We start from the raw sequence: 27,706 nt of genomic DNA, 5'->3' as shown, positions 1-27,706 counted from the left end.
TTATTGTAAAAGCATCTCGTCTTGAGGCTTAGGCAAATAGCAAATATATATGTAAAGCTATTACCATTACCATTCAGGGATGCAATCGCTCATATCATTTGTAACAACAGTAAAGGAATTTTAATTAACAAATCAAATAATCATTTAACATAATTTGTTTATTTTAAACAGACTAAAAACCAACTGCAATATTGTGGCATTTAATCAACATATCAATACATCCATTCATTTATCAAGGCTGTATAAGGGAGGAAGTTTGGGTTAACATCCTCAAAGCATTTAGATGTTCTTCTGTAAGGGTCTCTCCATCAAGACACTCCACCCGATAATGTACAATCTCCCCACTCTGACCAACAGACTCGCTACCAACAGCTCCGTCATCCGTCTTGGACAGTGTCAGCTTTTGTCCATTAGACATCCTCACTTCTATACGTCCACTGCTGTTCTCTGAGGGAATGATGATACTGCTATCTGTTGTACTGGTGCTAGAGGTTGTCAAGTCGGATAGAATCGTTACTGGTTGGTCTTGATCTTGCTGTTGCTGATCAATATTTTGTTCAACTTTTATTTGATCTCCTTGAGGCAACTCCACTTTTATAGTCTGAATATTGTTGTGAGGCTGAGGCTCATGAACAAGGTCACTGCTCTCAACAAGTGGTGTTGACGCTGCTACTGTAGCTGTTGTTGCCGTTGTTGATGTTGTTTTCAGTGTTATGTCATCTCCTGTTTGCTGGATGGACGGTTGACCAGCGGGTATAGCAAGGTGGATCTGGTTGGGTTGAGCAGCTGTCTGTTGTGAGTTGAGGTTCGATGCCATAATGATTTGCCCGATTTCCAACTCCTGATTGTGATTGTCTATACTGGAAGTTAAAGTCACACCCTCTTCAACCATCACAAGAGTTGTTCCAGGGTCTGTCTGACTAATGACCTCACGGACTTGAATTGTTCCTCTATCACTGACTTGAAGAGATTCTCCCTCAAGGGTGAAAACTGTTGGTCCTTCCACCCCTCCCTATTTGGCATGAAAAATATCAATTTTAAGAATTAGAGGATGTGAAAAAAAAATGGAGTGAGAGATTGATATTTTTTAAAAAAAATTTAAAAAGATTTAATACATGAAGACAGAGAAATAGGTAATAAATAGGTGAATAAATTTATTATCAATTTGCAAGTGAGTGTGTGTGTATGTATGTATGTGTGTGTGTGTGTGTGTGTGTGTGTGTGTGTGTGCGTTGATGTTTGTGTGAGGGTTTGAGAGAAGGAGAGGGGGTTTTTTTGTGTTTTTTTTTGTTTTGTTTTGGGTTTTTTGTATGTTTGTTTATTTATTTCTTTTTTTGTGTGTGTGTGGGGGGGGGGGGGGGGGGGGGGGGGAGGGGGGTAATTTTTTAAACGTGTGGATCTTGAGACAGCTTTAAGTCAAATCAACATCAATAAAAAAGAGGAGAGGAACCTACTATAAATCTAGTCTACATTCACAACCTCCAATAAAATAAGGAGGATTGCTACACATTAGGAAGAAAAATTCAGAAACATCAAGCGTGATTCCTTTCAAAAGACGTTGGCTTTCCAGTTCAAACATGGAGGTGGGAATTGTTTGGAGAGCTCAGGCAAACAGACTTCAACTGTGAGCCAGAAAAAAATTTCAACTTATGACAGTCAGGGAGACAGTCGATTGAGGAGGCCCTTTGCTCCTCTAAAAGGTAAGGGGACAGTGAGGAAAGTCACAAACACCCAGGAAAACGATGAGACTTTGTACAGGCAAACACCATAGACTTATCCAAAGACCTGGAAGGAACCAGGCTGTCGCATTTGTCATCCAAAAAGGAGGAGACTTGAAGGATACTGCGTTCAATGTAGGCAGGGAAGCTGTTGTTCTTATTGCCTCTGCTAAGTCTAACAAAATTTGCCTGCCCATCACGTCGGAGTCACCAATGTAAGAAGTGTGAATGTTATGATCTTACTTAACTAAAAGAAACTTAATGCCCACAAGAAGTTAAATCAATGACATAGTGACTGCTCCCTCAACAAGAAGTCAGAAAACATAAACAATATAAGAAGTGGCCTGATAATTCATCCAAACACAATCTCAAATGAGGAGATAGAGAGCTTAAGTGGAGTCTCTTGAGAGTCTCATTAAAAGGAGAAGATGGCAATGGTTGGGGCTTGTCTGTTGCAGATCTGATGAAACACTGATAGGGAAGTCTCTGCGATGGACACCCCAAGGAAAGAGGAAGCGAGGCTGCCCCAAGGAGACTTGGAGACGTACTGTAGAGAGGGACCTAAAGCAGAGATATCTGTCCCTCGAGATGGCCGCAAGAATAGCTGCTGACAGGACCAGGTGGAGATCCCTTGCATCGCCTCAAGTGCCAGCAGGCCCGGAGAGGATTGAGTGAGTGATAATTCAGGGAAAAAATAACCAAATATTATTGGACGCCACAAGTTCAAGGACATCTAAAAATCAGACACAGACACAAAATCCCAACCAAAAGAATCGCACTCTAAATCCTTATTATAATATTATATATTTAATTATTATATATAATATATATATATTATATATATATATATATATATATATATATATATACATATATGTATAATTTTTTCCCTGAATTATCACTCACTCACTCAATCCTCTCCAGGCCTGCTGGCACTTGAGGCGATGCAAGGGATCTCCACCTGGTCCTGTCAGCAGCTATTCCTTTTTCATTTGACTATTTCCTAATCCTTAACGGGTCTCAACACGACTATGGCAAACCAAGAAAACTCATTTTAGGACTGACAAAAATGGTAGAATTAGAAAACTAATTAAGATGGCAACAAGATTTGACCTCTCCGACCCACAAGGGTAGGTCAAAGACCACAACTCACAGGTGGATTTATGACTAGAGATGGATGAGTAGATGTATGAATTGAGAGATGGAAAGATGAATGGGTGGATGGATGGATGAATAGTTAGATGAGAGGATGAACACATGTTCACAAATGGTGGAAAGGCGGTACGATGAGCAAAGGTAGTGAAGAAATGAATTAATTGATTCATGGTAGTTTTCACACAAAAATACAAAACAAAGCAAGAGTACAAACCTCAGTCCATCCGTGAGGGTTTGTCACCTCCACCAATTGGGTATACATTTTCTCTGGCCCAATGTCAGGCTCCACAGTGTATATTGACAAGATGTTTGCATGCTCATCCTTCCCAGACATCTGTCTTTGAATGAGACGGTGTTTACGCTGGGGATAAAATTCATTTTTTGTTCTTTGAATAATTACAGCAGGTTCTAAAAAGGGACAAAATAATCACACATACAGACACACATACAGATACACATACAACACACACAGACAGACACAATCACTCCCAAACACATATGATCACACACACATATATAAATACAAAGAAAATTTCTGATTCAAACCTTTCATCTATTGATGATAATAACAAATATAAACAGTGATAAGGCAATGTTACCAGGAGAAGTGATAACGAAAGTGAGCAGCATTCTCATCAAAACAATAAAAATTAAGTGGATATCGAGAGGTAAAATTGGAGATCCTAAGAAACTAAATGAAAGTTGAGCAACTCTATCAACACAATAAACGAAATTGGAAAGTGTCTGTCTGCATACACAGTCAGGAAATTTGAACAGCATCAGAAGATAAGAATCCTTTAAAAAACAATACAAGGTAAGCTAATATAAAATTAGAAGATGAGCTTTATCCTCATCTAGAATATAGAGCAAGATCGTACAGCCTCCAACAGAATGTAGTAGAATATTTTCTCTTTAAAATTATATAAAATTAAAGTTCTTTTTACAAATCATGAGAATTGAAATTTGCTAGAGAAATAAGCTGCATCAAGCCCTTTCGGTCTTTTTTTAGCTCACCTATACCCATCTTTCACGGCGGTCAAATTCCCTCTAAAATGTTCAAAACAACTTTATTTGCAGTTCAAAGGAGAATATTTGGTCTTTCAAAAAATGCTTTTTTACAATTCCTTCTTTGCAGAAAGATTGAATGACCAATTTACTTTTCCATTCACTCCATTGTCACAACTATCAATGGAATCGTCTTAGCAAAATGGGACAGGTAACTCGCGCATTTGATATGAGTGTGAAACTTGTCTCAACATATTTGTACACAACTATGCCCAACTATAATACTCAAAGGAAATATTTAGGTCTGTTTTTTGGGGGTTCTTTTTGTTGTTGTTGTTGTTATGTTGTTTTGTTTTTTGTTTTTTTTTTTTTGTTTTGTTTTTTTGGGGTTTTTTTTTTTGTTTTTTTTTTTTGGGGGGGGGGGGGGTTGTTTGTTGTTTTGATTTGTTTCTTTTTTTTTAAATGGTCGCAATCTATATTTGTATTGCTTTCCACTGAAGTATGTGATTGGCATAATTATTTCCATCACTATCATTGTCATTATCATTACGTTTTGAAATGAAAGAATATTCTGAAAAAGAGTACCTTGGAAGCTAAATGTGCCATGGATGGGTTTCCTTTATAGTGGGACTCCACGTGGTAGGTCAAGTACTCTTTCCTGAAGAAACTCCTTTTGCAGAATTCACATTCGTATCTTCTGATGCCTTGATGAGCTTCTTCGTGCCTTTTAAGACTTCCTGTCATGAGCAAAATACATCAATGTATAAATCAGTTCTTTGCTTTATATCTATTGTTGCTTTTGTTGTAGATAATGATGATGATGATGATGATGATGATGATGATGATGATGATGATGATGATGATGATGATGATGATGATGATGATGATAATGATGATGTTGATGAAGATGGTGATGATGATGATGATGATGATGATGATGATGATGATGATGATGATGATGATGATGATGATGATGATGATAATGATGATGTTGATGAAGATGGTGATGATGATGATATTGATGATGATGATGATGACTGTTTAGTTGATGATTCTATAATCATGATTAGACAAGTATTTACTTAACTTAATGAAAGTTTGATCCTGTTACAGAGATTTTAAACAATTGTTACATCGTAATATTCTTTTTTTAAAGCTCCTGGAGATAGAACAGCAATCATTTAGTACATAGGACATTTCACACAGCTTGTTATGCACATTATAAGAATTTACAAACAGTAGCTATGCTGCTCAACATCAAAGGAACCTCTAAATATAACATACATCCCTGTAAGAATTAGGAGAACGTGTGCAATAGTGCTATATTCCTCTCCTAAGAATATATTATCGCCAAACTGCCAAGCTGCAAGCCCTGGGGCCTCATTTAGGTGCATATAAGCACCACAGTAATATTAATAATCTCTGAAAACATGAACTCAGTCAATCCATAAGAACAGATTCTTAAAAATTCCACATTTGAAATAATGACAAATTATTGATTAGGGCAATTTACACAAGAATCATTAAAAAGACCAAGACAAAATGTGCAATGAAAGGAGACAAATGATTGGGGGAAAAAAGACAAGAAATGGAAACAACAGCCAAGAATAACCTTATTTCAGGAAAATAAAAAAGATAGAAAAACCAACGTTTTGCAGTAAAGTGTTTTCCACATGCATCACATTTCCACACAGGCCTTTTCTCTGGGTGTTTGAAGCGCTTGTGCTTCAACATTCTGTGTTCAGTGGAGAACTGTCGATTGCAAATATCACAGCTGACTGGGACTGTGGTACCTTTGTCATGAGTTTTGATGTGGTAACGTAATGAAGCGGACCGGGGAAAGCCACGACCACATATATTACATCTAAGAAAGAAATAGAAAATATAACAATTACATATATATCAATTATTCTCTCCTCTCTCTGTCTTAAACATTCTAAGTCACTAAAATTAAGTTCATATTTCTTATCCCATTGATTCTAAATTCACTTTTAGGGGTCTGATTCATCCCGTTGTAATACCATTTTAAGACAGGGGATCGCCCCAGTTTTAGAATATTTTGCATAACCTGACTTCAGCCCATACACCCTCCCCCCCCCCCCCCCCCCCCCCCCTCCCACCCAATACCCTCTTTTAGTTTATTAAAGCTCTGCTATTTGTCAAATATGGAATACCTTGTATGTTGCATTTGTATTGACCATAAAAACTTCAAAAGAGTAATAAAAATTTATTTTTAAAAAAAAAAGGTTGTCAACATGTGTAAATTAGGAAAAAATATGTAAATTGCTTGGAAATTATGATAAGGAATAACTGTTTTGAGATTACAGTCACAAGAATCAAATTGTCACTAAGCCTTTTTTCAAACAGAAAAGTAAATCTTAAAAATAAAATTTCATTGTTGTCATTTTTCTTGTAAATGCTCATATTCAACATAGTGAGAATGTGAAAAGCATGAAAGAAAGCTCTTACAGAAATGGTCGGTGACCGGTGTGTTTTCTCATATGCATTCTCATCCCCTTGACAGTTGTCAGTTTCTTGTTGCATATTTCACATGAGAAGGGCTTTACTCCATCATGTTTGTACATGTGTTCTGAAAATTTTTTTTAATAAAATCAAAATTGGACAGTCTTTTATGGGGTGGGAATAATAATCGGATCATGATGATGATGATGGTGATTATAAGAAGAAGAAGAAGAAGAAGAAGAAGAAGAAGAAGAAGAAGAAGAAGAAGAAGAAGAAGAAGAAGAAGAAGAAGAAGAAGAAGAAGAAGAAGAAGAAGAAGAAGAAGAAGAAGAAGAAAAAGAAGAAGAAGAAGAAGAAGAGGAAGAAGAAGAAGAAGAAGAAGAAATTTATTTATTTTAAAAGTGTATTTCCCTATGCCAGTGTTTTCGTTCAGCACCGGGCATAGTAAGGCTGGCAGATTGTGCATTTTAAAAAAAAAACCTTTACTTAGAAATATTACAATGTGTGACTGTGCTCCTTTTATTGTTGCAATATATTTGCTAACAGCTATGTAAACTACTCATATCCAAAAACATGTACAGAAATGATTCGATATAACTCTATAGCATTAGTTGGCATCTGACACAACATACAATTTCACAGCAAGACACATTTAATTTTATGGTAGTAGTAAGGTTAGAAAAAAAATATTTGTTATTCCATTCCAATTCAATAAAATGCTCTAGTAATTCACATGAAGCGGGGAAAAAGTAGCATGTATGTATATATTATGCATTGTTATATTATCGTTATCTTCTATATGCGCGCGTGCGTGTGTGTGTGTGTGTGTGTACGCTTTGCATGTCACAGTTAAAGATATATGTTTGTACACCACATATATATGAGTACATTTAAGTTGAAATACTATCTTTACCACGTGTATCATTATTGTAATCTTTAATCAATAGATTTATGGCATTATTATTAATATTAAGGGCATTCAAGGGATTTTTATCCTATTTTGCCCTTTACCATATGTTATGTTATGTTTTGTCATTTTGAATGTGAAGACAGAGCCTTTTAGTACATAATTATATGCTTACAAATTAGGGTAGTACACTTTGTTACCTAAGGGTCAAAACGACCAAGAGAGTGACTACCGCTCCTCATCCATTTTGTGTTGTACTCTTGGAAAACCCGAAATGATATAAAATGAATAGAATGAAGAAGAGGGTCAAGGTGGAGGGAAGAGGAGAGTGAGAAGAAATAGACAGACAGACTGACAGGTAGATAAATAGATGTATTGATAGACTATGGGGAGGAAGAAGAAGAAGAAGAAGAAGAAGAAGAAGAAGAAGAAGAAGAAGCGAAGAAGAAGAAGAAGGAGGAGGAGGAGGAGGAGGAGGAGGAGGAGGAGGAGGAGGAGGAAGAGGAAAAAGAAGAGAAGGGGAGAAAAAAAAAAAAGAGAGAGAGAGGGGTGAATTGTGAGCGTGTGTGTGTGTGTGTGTGAGAGAGAGAGAGAGAGAGAGAGAGAGAGAGAGAGAGAGAGAGAGAGAGAGAGAGAGAGAGAGAGAGAGAGAGAGCATAAAATCTTTATTGCTGAATTGATGCAGCTCATTTGAATTATACAGTATTTTTATCAAGATTATAGTGCCCGCAGTAACACGAATCAAATGAACAATTTCTAATGTGTGGAAAATGTTCAAACAGGTTTCAAGCAATATTTTGTGTATCCGGATTCAGCTTTATGTTTATTAGCGTCATTCATGCTTGATTTCAAAAATAAAAGAAAGAAATATCAAGATGTATTAAGACTATTTGAGAGATCTTCACTATATTCAAACAAAGTCTCAGATAGTGGTTAGAGGAAAGTTTGTTTTTTTTCCTCAGCAAGTCATATAGCTAACTAGACGTAAACTGCTGGTTTAATTATGAGACGAGTTCCCAGAGTTCAAACCCCAGTCCAGAAACTTTGGCAGTCACTCCTTGAAATAGGATTTTATTAATGTTTCCCCCATTCTTTCCAAGGCCACCATCCCCACACACATTGTAAATTGTTATTCAAATCATAAAATAGTATTCTCTCGGGCACTACAAAAGTTGCATGCTAAACTGGAAATTTGTAAACAAAAACAAAAACAAAAAAAGAAAAAAAAAACAAATTTTTAAAAAAAATAAAAAAATAATCAACAAAAACTGTGAAATTTCAAATCTTTCTCAAAGCTTTTATATAACAAACTATAGTTGCAATTTACCTTTAAAGTTATTCTCCCCACGGATGATCTTCTTGCACACTTCACAACGCATCTTTACACCTGATATATTTTTCTTATTCAAACATGGAACTTGAAGCAGGTATGCCTGTTGTAGAGTAAGCAGACAAAAAAAGGAAATATTTTTTAAAAAGAAATTTTAAATGAGAGAATATTAATTTCAATGCATATTGCATTTCAAAAGTAGAACATGAATTGAGACAATAAAATAATTTGACAATAGGACGGTTATCTGTAGGATGAAACTTCAAATCCTGTTGGAGATGGTGCATATTTCAGTTCTTGGAAGAGGCTCTTTACTCACATTTTCTATAAGTGTAAAATGAGTGACTGGAATGTAACAACATTGTCTGTCAAAAGGAAATTATAAATGCTGTGTCATCTTGGGTGAGTCTGAGGCTAAAAGTTTTAAAATCTTAAAAGAAAATTAAAAATTATAAAATTCACGTTTTTTCTTGACCAATAAACATTATTATTCTGTGTAGCCATAGAGATGTCAGGGATTTTTTAACTAAAATTAACAAAAATTGTACTGGGATGTTACTTGGAGTCACGTCGCTCACATCTCATCGTCTCCAACTCCAATGCAGGTTTAGGCTGGGACAAATCAGAGGCTAAACATGATTGTATTGTGTCATAGCAATCTTATCAGCGATGAATAACATGTACGGCAACATATTATTTCTCTTCGCCATCACCCTTGGTTTCTGGTATCTTTAGGCTGAAACCTACCAGGTCATGGGACTAGTATCGAAATGGCTGTGGATGTCTTGAATGTATGTGTGTATGTATGTGTGAATGTGTGCATGTATGTTTGTGTGTGTGAAAGAGAGAGAGAGAAATTGATGAGGATGGGAAGAGAGGTTAGTTAAGGATTCATCAATGTGAATGTCATTTCTAATCATCTTCTTCCATTCAGGCCAAAGCTTCAGGCTGAAGATTGTATGGCCGTCTTTTCAGTAACAGAGATTTTAGAGGGAAGCAGGGAGCGATTTTTTGAAGTCATCAGTCGAAAGGGCTTGTTTAGAAGTGGTTGGTAGGACTTCCAAAATCGGATGATTGAGAGGAAGAAAAAGTAAAGATGATGGTTTGTTCTTGAGTGGGGGATTTCAAAATGAAATGCTGAGTTTCTTGTTTTGTTGTTGCTCCATTTCTAATGGCTAGTTGGAATTTCGAGTTTTCTATTTTGTGCTTTGTGGAATACAAGGAGTTTGTTGATGGAGCGTCTTTCATGTCGCGGTTTCCATTAGAGATCGTTCATGAGCTGAGTTATGCTCATATCCTGCTCATAGTTTCCACTGACAAATCTGGCGGCCTGTCGTTGGACTTTTTCTAGCTCATTGATTTCTTGTGATGTGTGTGGGTCCCACACTGAGCTACTATATTCCAGTATGGGCTTGACATATGTTTCATTGCATTTCTTTTTCACAGATTGGTGGCAGTGGCGGATTTGTCTGTTGAGGAAGGCCATGGTTCTATTAGCCTTAGTAGCTGTGTTGGCAATATGCTCCTTCCACTTTATATTTCTGTCCAGGGTCACACCGAGGTACTTTGCATTATCCACATATTGTAGGCCATCGTTATAGATTTCATTGTTGGAGTTGAATATGTTTTTCTTTTTGTTCATCACCCTGAGGACATGACACTTTTTGGGGTGAAATTCCAATTTCCATCTTGCCTCACAGCACTGCAATTTATTTAGATCTTGCTGTAGTATGACAACATCGTCCCCATTTTATATTTCTCTGAACAAGAGGCTGTCATCTGTGAACAATTTCAATGTGGACACCGGATGTAGACCTTCTGGCATGTCACTGATGTAAATGAGAAAGAGGAGTGGCCCGAGAACAGTGCCTTGCGGTACTCCTGACTCAACTTTTGTCGGGTTTGACTCTTTACCTTCAACAATTACTTTTTGGACTTTGTTACTCAGAAAGGATTCAATCCAGCTGATGGCATTGTTAGCAATCCCATACTGTTTGATTTTAAGAAGCAAACTTCTGTGATGGACTTTGTCGAAAGCTTTTGAAAAGTCCAATAGAATTGTATCTGTCCATCCTCAATTTTCCAATGTTTGCAAAAAGTCATAGGAAGTTGATAGCAGCTGTGTCTCACATGATCGGCGAGCTCAAAATCCATGCTAAGCATCAGTGAGGATGTTGTTTTCTTCCAGTTGGTCCATAATTGAGCTGTATATAATATGCTCTAAAATTTTGCAGCTCACAGATGTCAGTGAGATTGGCTGATAGTTTTCTGGTAGCATTTTGTCTCTTTTCTTGAATTTAGGGACGATGTCAGCCTGCTTCCAATAATTTTGGCACAACTCCTTGGTCTAGTGAGGATTGGAATATAAGGGATAGTACTGAGACAATCTCATCCTAAGTTTTTGAGAAGTCGTGTTGGAATTCCATGTGGTCCAGTTGTTTTTTGAAAACATTTCTTTTTTTATGTCATGTACTTTAAATATTGTTTTTGTGTTGATGTAATTTAAAGCGCCAAGAGCCTCACTGCTGAGGACACCATGCGCTCTATAAGAGTCTATTATTATTATTATTATTATTATTATTATTATTATTATTATTATTATTTATTATTATTATTATTATTATTATTATTATTATTATTATTATTATTATTTCATTAATGCCCACAAAGCAAAATTAGTCAGTTTTAAGGACAAATGGGCATTCCCTCATTGTGGGAAAGTTTTTCAAAAGTTATCTGGACACAATTTTTTATTATTTTAGGGCTCTTTTATCGGATTAGAAGGGTTATCATGACATTTGGATATTGAGTGCTAAACAAAACTTAGCTTGGGTATGAACCTTAATGCCATGCACTTGGTTTTGAAATATTTTAAACCTTAGAGAACTATTTGAATCAATGAAAATTAAAATATTAATAGTATTATATTAAATATTATTATTATTATTTTAAAATATTATTAAAATTTTAATTGAATTAAGAAAAAAAGAAATAAAAATGGTCATAAAAGACTGGAAGTAGAAAATTAAAATAATTGTTTCACACTAAACAGTGGTCAGTGTCAAAATATTAGTTACAGAATTTACCTTTTCAGACTCTCCCTCTTCTACCTCTTCTCCATCATCATCCACTTCATCAACGGATTGCTCTAATTGTGACAATTTATCTGCCATCACAATTTGTACACTGAGCATCTCATCATCCTTTTTGGTCTCTTCTTTTTGACTTGATTGTTTGACTTCAAGGGAAAAAAGGAGAAAAAGTTACAGAATAAATTATTAGATGCAGGCTTAAATCTAAAACAAACCCCCAAAAAATTTCATAGAAACCCAAATATAAAAAGCGAAAAATCTCTAGATAGCATCTTTATATTGAGCTCTTATATAGGGCAATATCCACTAAACATGCTCAAAGTGCTTTACAAGGGGTCCCTGGCCAACAGCAACATTTAACATTTAGGACGGGACATGACGTATTTTTTTCGGACAGAGACAATGCTGTTAACAGCCAGGTACTCATTTACACCTGAGTAATTGAGAGAATGTGAGTAAAGAGCCTTCTCCAAGGACTCAACTATGCGCCAAGCGAGACTCGAACCTAGGACCTTCTGATCCGAAAGCGAGTGTCATACCACTAGACCACATAGCCGCACAATATCACATGCAATAATCTGTGACCAGAATTCTAAGTAAGAATCTCAGTAACTGAGAGGTAAGATTTGGTTTCACAACTAAAAAATATTGATCGAACCCAATTGAGGCAGAGAAATCAGAGATTTGTTTTGTTTTGATATTCTTTTTGTTTTGGTTTTTTTATATTGTCAGCTCGGGGGGAGGGGGGTCATGGTGGATAACAGATGTCTAGCTCATCTTATGATCTCTCTTTTTTTTTTCTTTCTCTTTTTTTTTTTCAGCATGGAAAATCATTCTCATTCTACTTCTTTTTCAGTTATTTATTTATTCTAGTTTAATTTTGTTTATTTTTTTTTTCATGTATGTCTTGTGTCAATGCCAGTGGTTATTTTGTTATCATGGTTTGCAGCTGAGCGATTACAGAAGCTAAATATGTTAGAGGTGTTAATGTGGGTGGTCCTTGATTTTACCCGTAGTTTGGGGAACTGAAGGTCCAGTGAATGCTGAATCCAATGAAATGGCAGGTAGTTGATCCTCTGAACTGGACACAGCTGATGTAGTTTGCTGATCTGCTGATGCCCCGACATCATTTATAATGGTTGGAAGTCTTAGGGATTCTCCAGAAAATATTTCTTCACCCTGGCCCGTTTTCGCCATCAACTGTCCTGTTTTATCATCCAGGGAATTGCTATTTGCCATTTCTAAGCTGGTATCTGGATATGATAAGACAAAACACAAGTTGACCAGAAATAAAAAAAATCTTAAGAATAAACATTGATTATAATAATTCAATGATCACAGCTTTCAGTCGGCTCTGAATTCGTAAGAAGAAAACATTTTATCCTCTAACTTAAGGTCTCCTTTTTTTAAAAGTATATATATAAATATATATATATATATATAATATATATATATATATATATATATATATATTATTTAAAATATTTACCACAATGTTTGGGGCAGTCTACATCGATGTTTCAGGCTTAATTTGCCATCTTCAGGACTGAGTTGTTTGTTGTTGTTTCTTGAAGTGGTTCCGGTTTGAAGTTAATTAAGAGGAATTTGCGCCGATGGGGACACTTTCCGTAGATCTCATTTTTCATGTTGAGTGTGGCTTCATGAGGTTGTTTGATTATGGTATATTTTTCTTCCAGGCATAAGCTACATTGTTTTGATGTTGGTGTGTATCCACGGGAACCACTTCAAGAAACAACAACAAACAACTCAGTCCTGAAGATGGCAAATTAAGCCTGAAACATCGATGTAGACTGCCCCAAACATTGTGGTAAATATTTTAAATAATAATTCGCTCCATTACTACATGTCGAGCACTTTTCGTACCATATTTGTATCAAACACGATTCAATATATATATATATATATATATATATATATATATATATATATATATATATATATATATATATATATATATATATATATATATATATATATATACCTTCAAGGAATCTTGTGATGTTGGGGCGGAAGAACTAATTTTTTTTTTAATATAAATAATATTTGTGTGTGTGTGTGTGTGTGTGTGTGTGTGTGTGTGTGTGTGTGTGTGTATAGGTTGTTTTAGCCGCTTCCTCATAAAGAAAAAAACAAAAAACAAAAACAACTTATATTTAAGATTTATAAATTAATATGACTGTAGTCCAAAGACATACCTGGAAACAGAGAATCCAAGTCTGTTGGCCCACCACAAATATTCTGGTCAGGGAAGAAATACATAGAAAATTACAAAGGTTTGACACCGCCTGGAAAAAGTGATGTTACGTTACAGAAATATTCATGGCAAGTTAAACAACCCAATTAACAGCATATTGTCATGAAGATACGGAAAGGTCAAAACATTCTTATTCTAATATTGCAATCATTCATTATTGCACTAAATATGAAAATAAGCAAAATTGAGCGAATAAATAAATTAAATACATAATTACATAGCTAATGTTCACGATTTCACAGGCATAGAAAACTAAATGTCCATATTATAAAATAAAGCTATATAATAAAGGCATCTTTTTTTTATAGTAGCATTCTTACAAAATTTGTCATCAACCGTTACCAAGTACTCCTTCACACCTGAGTTGAAAGGCAATGCGAGTAAAGTGCCTTTTCAAGAACACAATGAATCAGAGTTCTGCTATCATTGTTATCCATTCAGTCACTCACCGTGCCAACTATTGCTTGACTTTGTTACAGGACGAGACACCTTAATCACTAAGCAATCAAAATTTAAGCACCCAGGATTTATCATTTGCTTGTCTAAATTCCTACTGGTCATGTTTTTCTTTTAATGATAATGAAATTAATACAAACACAACAAACAATAAGACTTTCTAATCATGTGAGATCACAAAATCCATGTAACATTTTTGTTTAATCTATAGAATTTTAATTTCCATTCTCTGAGCTTTCATCCTTAATGCATTTGCAATTAAAATTGAAATCATATTATTCAAACACTAGCGAAGTAAATCCCAAACAAATATTGTCATTTATATTTATGTAACAATGATTTGTACACATGAAATCAGAGTGTAAGATGATAGTACCAGACAAAGAAGGAAAAATAAAAGAAAAAGTCATCCAAAAAATCAGCCTGCTTTGCCTAAATATCAGACCTCAAACCTCCTGATAAAAAAAAAAATTGAGCTTTTATATAGCGCAATATCCACTAAGCATGCTCACAGCGCTTTCTACAGGTCCCCGGCCAACAGCAACATTAAACATGTAGGACGGGACATGACGCCTTTGAGGCGATATTACAATTTTTCTCGGACAGAGACAACGCTGTTACACAATGAGAGAATGTGAGTAAAGAGCCTTCTCCAAGGACTCAACTATGAGCAGCTGATTACCAGTCAGACGTGCTACCATTCATACCTGCCTGCTTGAAAATTTAAAAATCAGTAACCAACACAAAATTCATCACTAACAAATGGTAAAATTTCAGTCATACTAAAGTAAACCAGAAAAAATGTTATATGCAAATTGTTACAAGTTAGCGATCAACTTAGCTATCATGGATGTGGAACTGAGCTGTGGCATTTATAGCTTTCAAGAAATTTTAAGAGAATTTTTTTTTCTCTTGAAAATTGTGGTAACTTAATAAAAATAAATTATTTTCTCGAACACTGCGACAAAATTGCTGTGAAATCAAAATCCATAATATTTCTTCCATTTCAGTTGGTGATTGTCATCAAATTTCTGTAACAATTATGGATCATCCGTAAAAGTAGGCAGGTATGTACCATTATAAAAGTTGCCAAATAGTTGGGATGATTTAATGGTTATATTCTTCATAAAGAGTATATCTATTCTCCTATAATGTTTTTTTCCAATATAGATACAAACAAACATTGAACACAAGCCTGCTTCCCAATTTTTCACTCACAACCACAGTACAGAATATATTTTTTTTTTTAAAAGAATGATCATTAACTTACCTCTCCTCTGAAATGTTTTTCAAATATTTCAACTTTTTGATTCAACTCATTGTCAATATTATCCTTGTGCACTTCATTTTCAGTCTGACAACAATTTGCCACATAACTATCTATATCCTTCCGCATTGGACGCCAACAGTAATGCTGTTTTATCTCGGCTAACATTGCACTTGAAGGTTTATGGGTGGCTAAACATGAAAGAAATTTTGAAGAATGCAGCAGGGTTAATAATACAGGAATTGAAGCTTTATTTTTTACTCATGCATAAGTGGCTTTTGAGATATTATGGTCTTTAACAATTCAATGAAAAACACATTTTCGTACCAAGTGAATAAGGAATTGCATTGCAACCTGGGCTATCTCAAACACTCAGCTTATTTGGGTTTTTTTGTTGATTTTAAATTACTCTGTTCCCCAATTCTATGGCAAGTTCTAGTTTATCTAAAGCCTTTTGCCAATATTGGTCCCGACAGCTCAGTTGGTAGAGCACTCACTTCACATGCAAAAGGACTGAGATCGATCCTGAGTGAAATCAAATCATTTTTTTTTTTTTTTTTTTTTTTTTGTTTGTTGCTTTAGGTCTCTTCCAACACAATTGAGGTTATATGAGAGACCGCTGAAACAAAAAAAACAAGCAATCTAACAAAAATAGTACAAATGTAAATCAAAATCATAACCTAAAGATATCATAAGCTAAATTATAAATAACCAAGAACAAACAGGCAGAAGATTTACAGAAAAAAAAAATATCCCCTGTCAAAAAAAATACAATCACAAACCAAAGAAGCAGGATTTTTTTGACTTCCTGTCCATCCAGCAGTGATTGGGTAGCTTGGTCTATCAGATCTGGCAACAAAGTACTTTGCAATAGACTAGCATCCTATTCAATGGGTAGAAAGCAATTACTATTGTCCATTTCATGCTAGAGAAAACGGGATAAACTCCAGCTCTTTGGGCTTTGAAGGACTACTTTTTTTCTCGCATATATAATTGCCAATAAAAATATGTCTAAATAGCAATAATGAGTAAATGAATAAATAAATATTACAATATAATAATACAATATTAAATGAAAATGAAAACAAATGAATTAATAAATCAACAACAAAATAATAATTAAAAAGAAAAAAAATGAAATTCAAAACAAACAAACAAAAACCAAATATATTGCAAGATTATTACTCCATAATTTTTAATGTGAAAAGTAGTCGATACCAAAGGTTCCATAGAAAAATCAAAATATTTCCTCTCGAAATGACTGAATGACAACATCTCATGATGATTGACACTTAAAAATAGCTAGAAAAACAAACTAAAAGACAAAGAGAAAGATATCATTACCACCATGTGCTTTCCGAATCACTGCAAGTTTCTGATCTTCATTGACTAGAACTTTTCTGCTTTTACTTTTGGTGGCTGCGGATGATGATTTGTAGAATAACTCTCCTTTGACTAGCTTGAAATTCTTGGCTTTCTTTTTGAATAGAACTAATTCAGATCTAGACAAATGAGATGGTCCAACCCCAGAGTCCAGGAACTCGTAGAGGTCTGGGAAGAAGGATGAAACACTTCCCTGATATTTCTGGTTTAAAACAAAAAGAAAAACACTCAGAATGAATAGCCTTCTACACACTTTGATACAAAGAGCGAAATTTAATTTTCTCTCAAGATAGAGGCATAACCTGATAGGCATCAATAAATCTGAAGCAAATCTTAGTATATCAATAAGTTATGAACAATTTATTTTTCATTTTAATTATTGAATAAAAAAATGTCAAACAGATCAAAATTATAACAACAACAAAAAAATCATTAGCAAAATTGTTTCCTCAAAGTTTAATTCAGAAAAGTGAGTGGAGCAGGCACTTATGTTGGTAACAACAAGATATGAAGTGAATAGAAAAGTGCCAGAAGACAATAGAGAATAAAAATTTTTTCGCGGCGGTGGTGGGGTTTGAACCTGCGACCTTATTGGTACGACAACTCCGCCTGGCAGGTGAGAGTGTGGCTCTACCGTGTGAGCTATCCACGAACACAAAAATATTCGTTTCAAACTCAAAGTCATTACTAGATCCCTCTCTCACCCACTGAGTGGGTGAGAGAGGGATCTAGTAATGACTTTGAGTTTGAAACGAATATTTTTGTGTTCGTGGATAGCTCACACGGTAGAGCCACACTCTCACCTGCCAGGCGGAGTTGTCGTACCAATAAGGTCGCAGGTTCAAACCCCACCACCGCCGCGAAAAAAAAAATTTTTATTCTCTATTGTCTTCTGGCACTTTTCTATTCACTTCATATCTTGTTGTTACCAACATAAGTGCCTGCTCCACTCACTTTTCTGAATTAAAAATTCACCCATACACCGGAGCATACTCAATGTCTCAATCGTTTCTATGTTATATGTTTGTGTTGAGAATATTGGCTTAAGCTTAACTGCTGGTCAAAATTATTCGCGATGGTGGTGTACGAACGAATCGGCGGTCTCAAGAAGTGGGTGAGAGAGAGGATCTAGTAATGACTTTGAGTTTGAAACGAATATTTTTGTGTTCGTGGATAGCTCACACGGTAGAGCCACACTCTCACCTGCCAGGCGGAGTTGTCGTACCAATAAGGTCGCAGGTTCAAACCCCACCACCGCCGCGAAAAAATTTTTATTCTCTATTGTCTTCTGGCACTTTTCTATTCACTTCATATCTTGTTCCTCAAAGTTTATAGCATATTTGTAAAGAAAGGCTACGAGTCATGAAAATTCCAAGCACTGACCTCACCCACACACCAATCATCTTCGTCATTTGAGTCTGTATTCTCCTGCCACTTTTTCTTAATCCGTGGTCTCGGCTTGCCATGTTTACAGTCAGGACAGGCTTTTACATATGCATCTACATCTCCACCTAAGTTTTTCCAATACACCCGTTTTTGCTCAATCAAATCCAGCATTCTGCTTCTTGGCACATGGTCCTCTAAGCAAAAAAAAAAAAAAGTGAATCAAACCGCAGCCTTCATATATTTATAGTCTGACATTTCCAAAAATTCATGTCATTATGCAAGGTGATAATCACCAAAATAAAGTGAAAATTGGGTTGTTGTTAATAGTACAAAAGGAAACAAATTATCCCCTTGGTTGAACTATTGAATAAAACTCACAGTTTACTTTGTGTGTTTGTGTGTGTGTAATCGCCATGGATTGTGATATAATTTTTTGCCAGCGTCAGGCCAGATTTTACAAAGGCTAAAATCAAGGGATTTTATGATGCTTGGTATCTTTTTCAATTTAGAGTTGTTTAATCAATGCTTAAGATAGAAATACTTCATATCAAGGCAACTTTGATTCTTGATTTCAATGCTGAATGGAATAAAACAAGATTGATGATTGAATTTGACAATCAACAGATTACCCATTTGTCTTAACTCCCTGATTTGCATCGCATACAGCTCCATTTTGGCCTAAAAGCTGTGACTGATTCACCAACCAGAGCATATTATCATGAACTAGGACTTTAATAACTCTTGTCGCTAAAGCCTTTGTACAATAATTGAAATGCCCAAAGTACAATACACTACCCAACGACTGTTGTTCTCTTTTTTTTTTCTTTGGTTTATAATGGTGTGTAAATGGAGACAGAATTAGCATTTATGCACTTTCTAAGAAATAATGTTATTTAAAATAAAGGTAAAAAATATTGATAACTATGATGATGCATATATGAACTTTTAAATAATATCTTAACTTGTAATTAGTAGCAGCCTTAATCTTACCACTTGATGTATGAATTTCATTCAGAACATGTAAACGTTCTTTCATTGTCGTAAGTACTAGTTTCTTTGTCTTGTTTTTATGATTGTACACAAGTTTTCCACCCTCAAGGGAATACATCTCTCTTGCTTTGCGAACAACTCTCTTGAATGTCACAGGACTATTCAAAGGGTATTGGCTTTTTTCAATGTATAACCTCAGAACTTGATAAAATGTGCAGGAATCAAGCTGAAAAATAAAAAAAGAAATTTAAAAGTCAGACCCTCGAAGCCATTTTCACTTTGTATATTTTAAACAAATGCATTTTGATGATGTGTTAAATCATATGGTGCAAAATGTATGAACTTTCTAACTTTAAATCTCTACAAAGTCTCTGATTAAACAATACTTAATGAACGAGGTACAAATTGATGTTCAATTTGGAAATAAATATCTAAAAAAGTGTGTATGAAACAGTGCCAGACAAAGCAGAGAGAAAAATAAAAGAGAAATATTGTCCAGAGTGGAGGCTGGCTGATTTTTTTGGATAATTTTGTTCTTGTATTTTTTTTCTCTGCTTTGTCTGGCACTGATATGCATAGATATTTAAAGCGAATATTACTAGCCCGGTGTTTATTGGGTGATTAATCCAAATGCAATTGGCAATGGCTTTTACTCCTGTAGCATAAAGAGAAAATAGATTCACTGCATACACTGATCAATTGATGACAGAAGAAAGTGAGAGCTCAAATGATGTTGAATCTATCAGTAAAAATACCAAATTCATTGTAATTATTTCATGTGGAAATAGAAAAATTGATTTTATTTTAGCATACTTCCCTGTGTAAAGTGTAATTTTTCCCTGCAGTGTAATTTTTGTATTAGTTACACAAAATAATGCGGCTGGATGTTGGTATAAAATCAACTGGTTGAAAGTTGGCCTCAGTAAAAGTATCAGAGACAGACGACACAACCAACAATAATTTTATCTACAAAAAATGGATCCATCATTCACTATCATTTGTCCCATTTATCCATTCACATTTGAATAAAAGTATGGGATAAACGTGAAAGTTTGGTAATATGCACATTCAATCTTATAAAATATTCAATCATATAACAATCTCACCTTGTTAAGAAAGTCTTCCCCATCATAATTCTTTCTGTTAAAATAGTTGACCTTTGATCCTGACTCATTCCTAGTGTTTATTACATTCACGTTGTCTGATGACTCTGGCACTTCATGCGTGTTTGAAACATCTGCATATTTTACTCTCTTCGGGTGGTCAGGCTGTTCCACATCTTCTCCTGCTTAAGTTTTAAAATATATTGTAATAATCTATTTCATGCAAAAACTTTGAGCTTGAGAAAAAAATTATTTGAATAAGCAAGGTCTTATCAAGTAGCTCTTATTTATATTATATAAATGCAAATCCACCTGCCATAAGCTGAGAGTGGAGGTTAAACTAAGGACTAGGAGGCAAAAGTGGTGAGAAATAAGAGATAAGAAAGAATAAGGAATGAAAAAAAGAGAGGCGCAGAAAAAAAAAAAATGATGATGATTGCTAGACATTATGGATAATGAGCGAGAAACAGAGAGAGAGAGAGAGAGAGAGAGAGAGAGAGAGAGAGAGAGAGAGAGAGAGAGAGAGAGAGAGAGAGAGAGAGAGAGAGACAGACAGAGAGAGAGAGAGAGAGAGAGTTAAAATCTTTAATTTGCATAGAAGACAATGTGATTCTAAAGGTTATGGAGAATGACTGATTTTTAAAAATTATGTTTCTCATTAATATGATTGTTATTATTATTATCATATCTTTCTTTTTTTAAAATACACATTACCTGTCCCATCATTATCAGAATGATCAACATTCGTGTCCTCCTCTGCTATCACTGACATGGGAGCCAAATGTTCATAATCCGTCAAGCGTTGAGACACAGTCACTTTTCTACCTGATCTTCTCACTCCTAACAGCTCATCTTTAACTGAATAGGATGTATCCTTTGAATTGAATGAATTAGAATCAAAAGGCATAATTATTTGTTTCACATCTGCCTCACAACAGTCCTGATATTTATTCATTAGAGTATCAGCAGCAAAGACAATTTGATCCTGATTCAACAACATCTCAGCATTATTCGATGAATCTTTATGTGGAAACAGAAAACTTGGGAATACTGGCTCTCTGAAATTTAAAAAAAAAGGTAAATGGAAAATTCAATTTTAATCATATCTGACATTTGAGAAAAATTCGGACTGCAATAATAAATAGACCAGGTAAATAGTGGGGGTGGCTATATGATTTGAAAGTATCGAGATTTAAAAGGTTAAAAGAAATAGGGATCGTAACAACCTTTATATGAGTGTGTGCAAAATGGAAGTTGCAAATGAAAAATAAAATAACAGTATGAATATTTATTTGAATAGATAATATATCTACAGTCTATAAATACAAATATATAATTTACAAAGAAATCATAATTATAAATATATATAATTATATATATATATATATATATATATATATATTATATATGGTGAAATCATTGAGATATCCCAGATAAATGTATATACAGTTCGCAACTTTATATGCCAAAAGCGCCACCAAACTTATTGACGGATTGCAAAATCCATTTGGCACAGTTGTGAGAAAATTTGTAAAAATATATTTGACACAGTTATCAAACATAAGTAACCTCCCCTTTTTTAACTGACGACAGTGACGTTGACTGATGTTACTATAATGTGAATGAAAAAAGAGATTAGTCATTCATTCAATCTCACTACAATGGAAAAATTGTAAAATCCAATGCATTTTCTTAAAGACCAAATATTCCTCTTTCAACTGCATATAAGGTTATTTTAGTATTGTTGAGGGAAACTGACAATGTGAAAGAAAGTTAGCGGAGTGTCAAAAATCTTGATATGGACTGATTAGATGCGACTTTCTTTTCCCACCAACTAAAACCTAATGTTTTTCAATAAAAACTAAACTGTAATACCATTTTAAGGGGAAATATAGAAGTACGTTCATGAGCAATTTTTCCAGGATGGGTCCATTATAAAGAGGAACATTGAATGTGAATTCCCAAACATAAATCGATTATCAGACAAAAATAACAAAGGTAAGTTATGTGGTTTTGGAGCCACCAATACTATGATTCGAGCCATCTAATTTCCAATCACAATATCTCAATGTAGTCATATTCTCATATCAGTTCTGTAAAATTTGCACTGGAAACCAAATTAAAGCTCCTCTAAATAACACTTAGAAAACCTCAAGGACCAGATAAAACAAAAAAATGTTTAAAGCAATTCATGAAAGAAAGATTTTAACTGCGATTATCTAAGACATAAATACAAGATCACTGTGTTCTACACTATGAGCCGTCTCCATGGAAATGGTGTAATCTTGAGATTTCAAAATTATATAAAAATTAGTCCCAAATCTATTATATCAAGAAATCAAAAACAAAATTTTGAAAAAAATAGACATTGGAGATTCTCATCCTTCTTTGTCGCGAATTGCAATATTAATATCAATTCATTTAAGAAAACATAAAAATTCAGTTTGATCCAATTTGTGACTAGCAGCATGAGGTAAGTATGAGGAAAAGTATAAACAAAAACTAAAAGTTGTTGTGTATACATACTATCTACCATAATATCATGAGATTAATTACAATTTTTACCTTCCAGTAACTACAAAAGCCGGAGAATAATCAGTACTTGGGGCAACTGAATTACGCAATGGCATGAGACATAGGTCTAAGCAAGATGACCAAGTGCTTGGATGGTTTTGCACAAATTGAGAAACACACTTACAAATGCGAGTCCAATTTTTATCTGAAATGAAATGTAACGAATAATAATCTACACTGCATTAAACTCATTCTCTGAGTTTGCAATTCAAAAAATTTAACACCATCAGACCAAAGTATTGTTTCATTCAGTGGGGAGGACTGGATACAAACAACAGTGATGATAATAGCCAATTGTCAAAAATGAGAAAAATGTCTTGGTCTCTCAATCAAACATAAGCAAAATGTAAAAATAACAGGAGCATAGTTTTGTATTACTACTAGAAAATATATTACTACTAGTGTAAATCCATTCTTGTCATTAGACAGGTAAGTACAAGATTATAAAATAAGACAAAATCAAAGCAATCTAACATGGTATTTTCATCAGTTGTATGCAATGGCTATCATGGCTTAATAATTCAAAACTGATCGCTTTGATGATGCTGTTTGCAATGTTGTAAAGTTGTTTTTTTTAATTGTCCAGGTATGTGTTGGTTTTTCTTTCGTTTCTCTTTTAATGTTGTAGAGATTCTGATTATAATCGACAATTTTATAAAAATACACGAGTGGATTCGAATCCTCATTATCGCAGAAATTTTATTCTTTCTTGTCCTCTGACACTTTTCTACTCAATTCATTTCTTGCTATTATCAATATTAATGCCTGTACCATTCACTTTTCTAAATTAATATTCACCCAATATCAGAGCTTACTTAATGTCTAAATCATCTCTGTGTTATATGTTTGTGTTGAGAATAGAGCTCATAAGCTTAACTGCTAGCTCACCAACAGACTTTCATGGCTTTCGTCCTCTGCCACTTTTCTACTCAATCCATTTCTTGTTACTAGTTTAAACACAGCATAAAGTGATAAAAATTCTAATACAATCAATTATGTATAATGTTTGCATTTCATGCTGAACAAAATTTTATAAAATTAAAAACATGCATACCATATGGATTATAACTCTCAGAGATGACAACCACATTGAACATATTCAAATTCTGTGTTATACCGGTGATGATCATAGATTGTTCAATCAAGATATCATTCTCCAAGAAAACAAGCTGATTCATTATTCCAAATCTGAAAAGCATAATAAAAACGGTAACAACATATATACTATAGAGAGGTAATATCTATTCTCATAAAATGATAAATCCAAGAGATTCATGCAAGTCACAGACAAAAAAATGTCCTACTTCCAGAACAAATTCAAGAAGCTTCGGGGAAAGGTACAAAGACATGGGGAGGGGGGGGGGGGGGGGGGGAAGCAGAATACACGCGACTTTGCTGGTCCATTCAAAACAACTTTACATTACATTTTGTTTCATTATTCAATAAATTAAAGCAGTATATTAAAAGTACTACTGTGTTGTGTAATATTCTGCCCTTGAATTTTATTATCATTTTAAAACATCTTTTACAAGATTCAACCTTAATTTTATTTATAATTATATTTTTTTTTTTAATTGATAAAAAATAGACTACCTTGAAATCAACTGTATGATGAATTGTGATATAGTTTGTTCATTTAACTTATCAAGCTTTTTCGCTTCAGGCCACTTTGAAAATGAATCAACTGCAATTATTGTGTAATTCTTATGCCTGCCACGTCCATCCTCCTTTTTGTTTCCAGCAGTGGGAGAAATGACAGCAATTTCAACCTGCAACAGTTCAACATTATGTGAAAATAAAGAATATACCAAAGCAATCACCAAATACAAAAATAAATTTCTATTTTAACTTCATGCCGCATTGATAAGGTTCAATTAAGTATGAACTTGAGACCATTTCATGTCATTGACCCATGGTAAATAATTCATTCAAATTTCTTAGAGCAACATGTTTTAAAGTTTTAAATATAATCTCAACAGGATTGGAGCGTGAGTCTATCCTTCGTTAACATTGATAATCAAAATGCAAAATGATTATCACCTAAAGAGGATTAAAAATGAGTTGTCTTTAGTAGTGCTCAATGTATCAAATGATCCCATTGATTGTACTATTGAATACATACAACTCTTTGTTCGCTTTCTTTTGGTGACCATCATAGTGTATTGTGATGTAACTTTTTGGCCAGTGTCAGGCTATTAGTTTACAAAGGCTATGAGTGAAGTGAAGTAATATGCTTCGTCAGGAAAAGTCGTTTGAGAAAGGTAATTTTATGCACATTAATTTTAGAAATAACAATATCCTCACCCTAGATTGTTGTTCGCAATATCTTAAATGGTTTTTTTCAAATTTGAAACAAAGCAGTAATTTTATCTTTGTTCTCCAAATTAATCAAGCAGAGTATTTCTGTCTATTCATTGACCTTCTGAATAATTGTAAAAATCAAAATTATGACTGTATAATTAAAATTTTTCAACTTCTAAAAATGTCTGCATTTGAATGCTACAACTACAACTATAACCAATTCTGTAGTCTTTTTTTCTTTTCAAGTACTATGATTACCATAATAAGTAATTAATAAGTCATATTAAGTGTTCACTTAGAATGAACAAAAATCTGTTCATTTTTATTCAAGATTTGCTCATTCTTCTTCTTTTTTTTTAACCTAAGGATGTGTTATGAATATGAAACAGTAACATAAAAACACCACGAAAAGTGCATAGATATTCATAAGCAGTTCCCCAGAATATAAGTGGGTAAAACATTAAAAGTAAAAGCACCAGCTAAAAATTCCTGAAAGATAATCACTTCCCAAGAGTGTGCCACACAAAATGAGTGACAGTAATAAGTGAACTATCATTATTTTAAAATATTATCATCTGAGTTTTAGGTTACCGAATGAAAAGAACACAATAAGAGAGAGAGTAGTGTAACAAATAGCTAAATGTGCCTTTCTAAGTGATATTATTATTCAATTGTGTGCAATTGTAGTAATATTTTGATCAAGAGGCATTAACCGCAAATGCCTTTGGTTTCTATAAACAGGCTTAAAACAATTTTTGCAATAATCTGATATAAAAATGCATACTCTTTCCCAAAAACGGTGGGCCTTGATGATTTCACTATCTGCCACCAAATTATGTTCATTACAAAATATTGCACCAACGTCAAAGTTTAGATCAGGGTCTTCTTCCACTGGATTGTCCACCTGTGATGTAACCTTAAAAGGCAATTCATTCACTTCTGCTGTGATGTTTTCACCATCAACCATTAAGGTTGACTCTTCTTTAACATTGTTCTCGGTCTGAGATTCTGTGTGCGACGGCTGGGTATCGTTGGAAACAGAAGAAGCAACTTGTGTAGAACTAACATCTTGGCGGGTGAGACAAAAGATACAGCTTTTGACAACTTGACGAGCTGTAGCTGACATGCCAACCCAATAGTATTGTGAAGAGACTCCATGGAGAGTACGTTCTGTACCTTTGTGGACACCTGAAAAGTAGGATTTGTTTGTTTTTTTCAGTTTACTCACGGAAATAGCAATTGTTATGTCAACAAAACATCCAAAATGCTTTATCTTGAATGAAAAGCTAGGACAATGTTGATTGAGTTCATAGTATGATTTGTAAAATAAGTTTCCCTTATTCTAATTGTAGGATTTAAAAATAAGTAAGAAACTGCGCGCGCGTGTCTGTATGCGTCTGTGTGAGAGAGTTATGCAGAGTGGTGCGGCATGGTAACAATTGGTAGTTTATTAAGTAATAAACGAATATTGAACTCACTTCTTTTCACTTGATTATATTGAATTTAATATAATATTATTTTGTCATGAAAAATGGGGTGGGGGGGGGGTTAATTGTGGTTATATATAATTATAATAAGAATAACAATATGATACGTTTCGAAGTTAATTATGTTATAAGTTTTATCTGATGAGCCTATAAAGATATGAAAATCCGAATAATTGACTGCGTCGAATTTTTTTGATTTTTTTAAATTTTATTTTTGGGAGAGGGGGGGGGGGGGGTAGATGAAAAATTTACCCTTGACAAAAACTTAACGGTGTTCGGTGACCAAGAGTAACTTAACTGGGTAATGGTGTTGAGCCCCCGTAATAATAGGCCTACCTGTCTCACTGACGTGTGCCCGAGCAGTCACCGCCAGTTGCTCTCTGACTGTCAAAATAGCCTTTCTGTGGTTGTTTTTATCTGCTGCTGGATTTGGATCAATTGGCTCCTCGTCTAGACGTTTTGGTCGAGCAATGTAAAATAAATCATCACCTTCCAGCTTAAAACTTTCCGACCTCTTACGGATACCCCTTTTATCCGTTGGTGAACAATTACTTGGATATTTTCCATGTAAAAGATATTGTCTAATAGCCTGAAGGCTAATGTGGGAATTTACTTCTTTTCGTCTTTTGCCCTTTCGATTCATAGTTCCAATTTTGAGGATAAGTTGTCCCGAGTCAGGTGGAAAATTAAACACGGTAAAGTTTCAAGTAGACTCCAATAATAGGTGATCACACAAAGATGGACTCCGATTTCTTTAGAACCCGGACAAATTTATGTCTTTCGTTTTCTCTGGAGTGTTGGCAAAATTAAAGTT

At 34.4% G+C, this 27,706-nt stretch overlaps 1 protein-coding gene across 2 annotated transcripts; it reads right to left on the bottom strand.

Annotated features, from left to right (window-relative positions):
• Window positions 1-137: 137 nt before the first annotated feature.
• Window positions 138-27,694, bottom strand: LOC144972718 (uncharacterized). 2 transcript variants are annotated; one of them, XM_078914272.1, is made up of 20 exons: window positions 27,229-27,694; window positions 26,190-26,593; window positions 24,698-24,873; window positions 24,159-24,292; window positions 23,096-23,249; window positions 21,245-21,588; window positions 20,534-20,712; window positions 19,428-19,653; window positions 18,435-18,631; window positions 17,013-17,253; window positions 15,672-15,859; window positions 13,887-13,929; window positions 12,681-12,923; window positions 11,665-11,816; window positions 8,576-8,681; window positions 6,348-6,468; window positions 5,528-5,742; window positions 4,464-4,615; window positions 3,088-3,234; window positions 138-1,012 (listed from the first exon to the last, which is right to left on the bottom strand). In XM_078914272.1, exons 1-20 carry the CDS (start codon window positions 27,533-27,535, stop codon window positions 233-235), a joined length of 4,509 nt encoding a protein of 1,502 aa, XP_078770398.1. In that variant the 5' UTR covers window positions 27,536-27,694; the 3' UTR covers window positions 138-232. The 2 variants fall into 2 exon arrangements, with proteins under 2 accessions (XP_078770398.1, XP_078770397.1); XM_078914271.1 differs by having other exon boundaries at window positions 20,534-20,715; window positions 27,229-27,659.
• Between the last annotated feature and the right edge of the window lie 12 nt (window positions 27,695-27,706).

This window comes from Berghia stephanieae, chromosome 5 (assembly GCF_034508935.2).
Source record: "Berghia stephanieae isolate SIO BIC M18660-M18661 chromosome 5, UCSD_Bste_1.3, whole genome shotgun sequence".
Classification (NCBI taxonomy): domain Eukaryota; kingdom Metazoa; phylum Mollusca; class Gastropoda; order Nudibranchia; family Aeolidiidae; genus Berghia; species Berghia stephanieae.
Note: the sequence above shows the minus strand (reverse complement) of the source record. Positions and strands in the feature narration are given on the sequence as shown.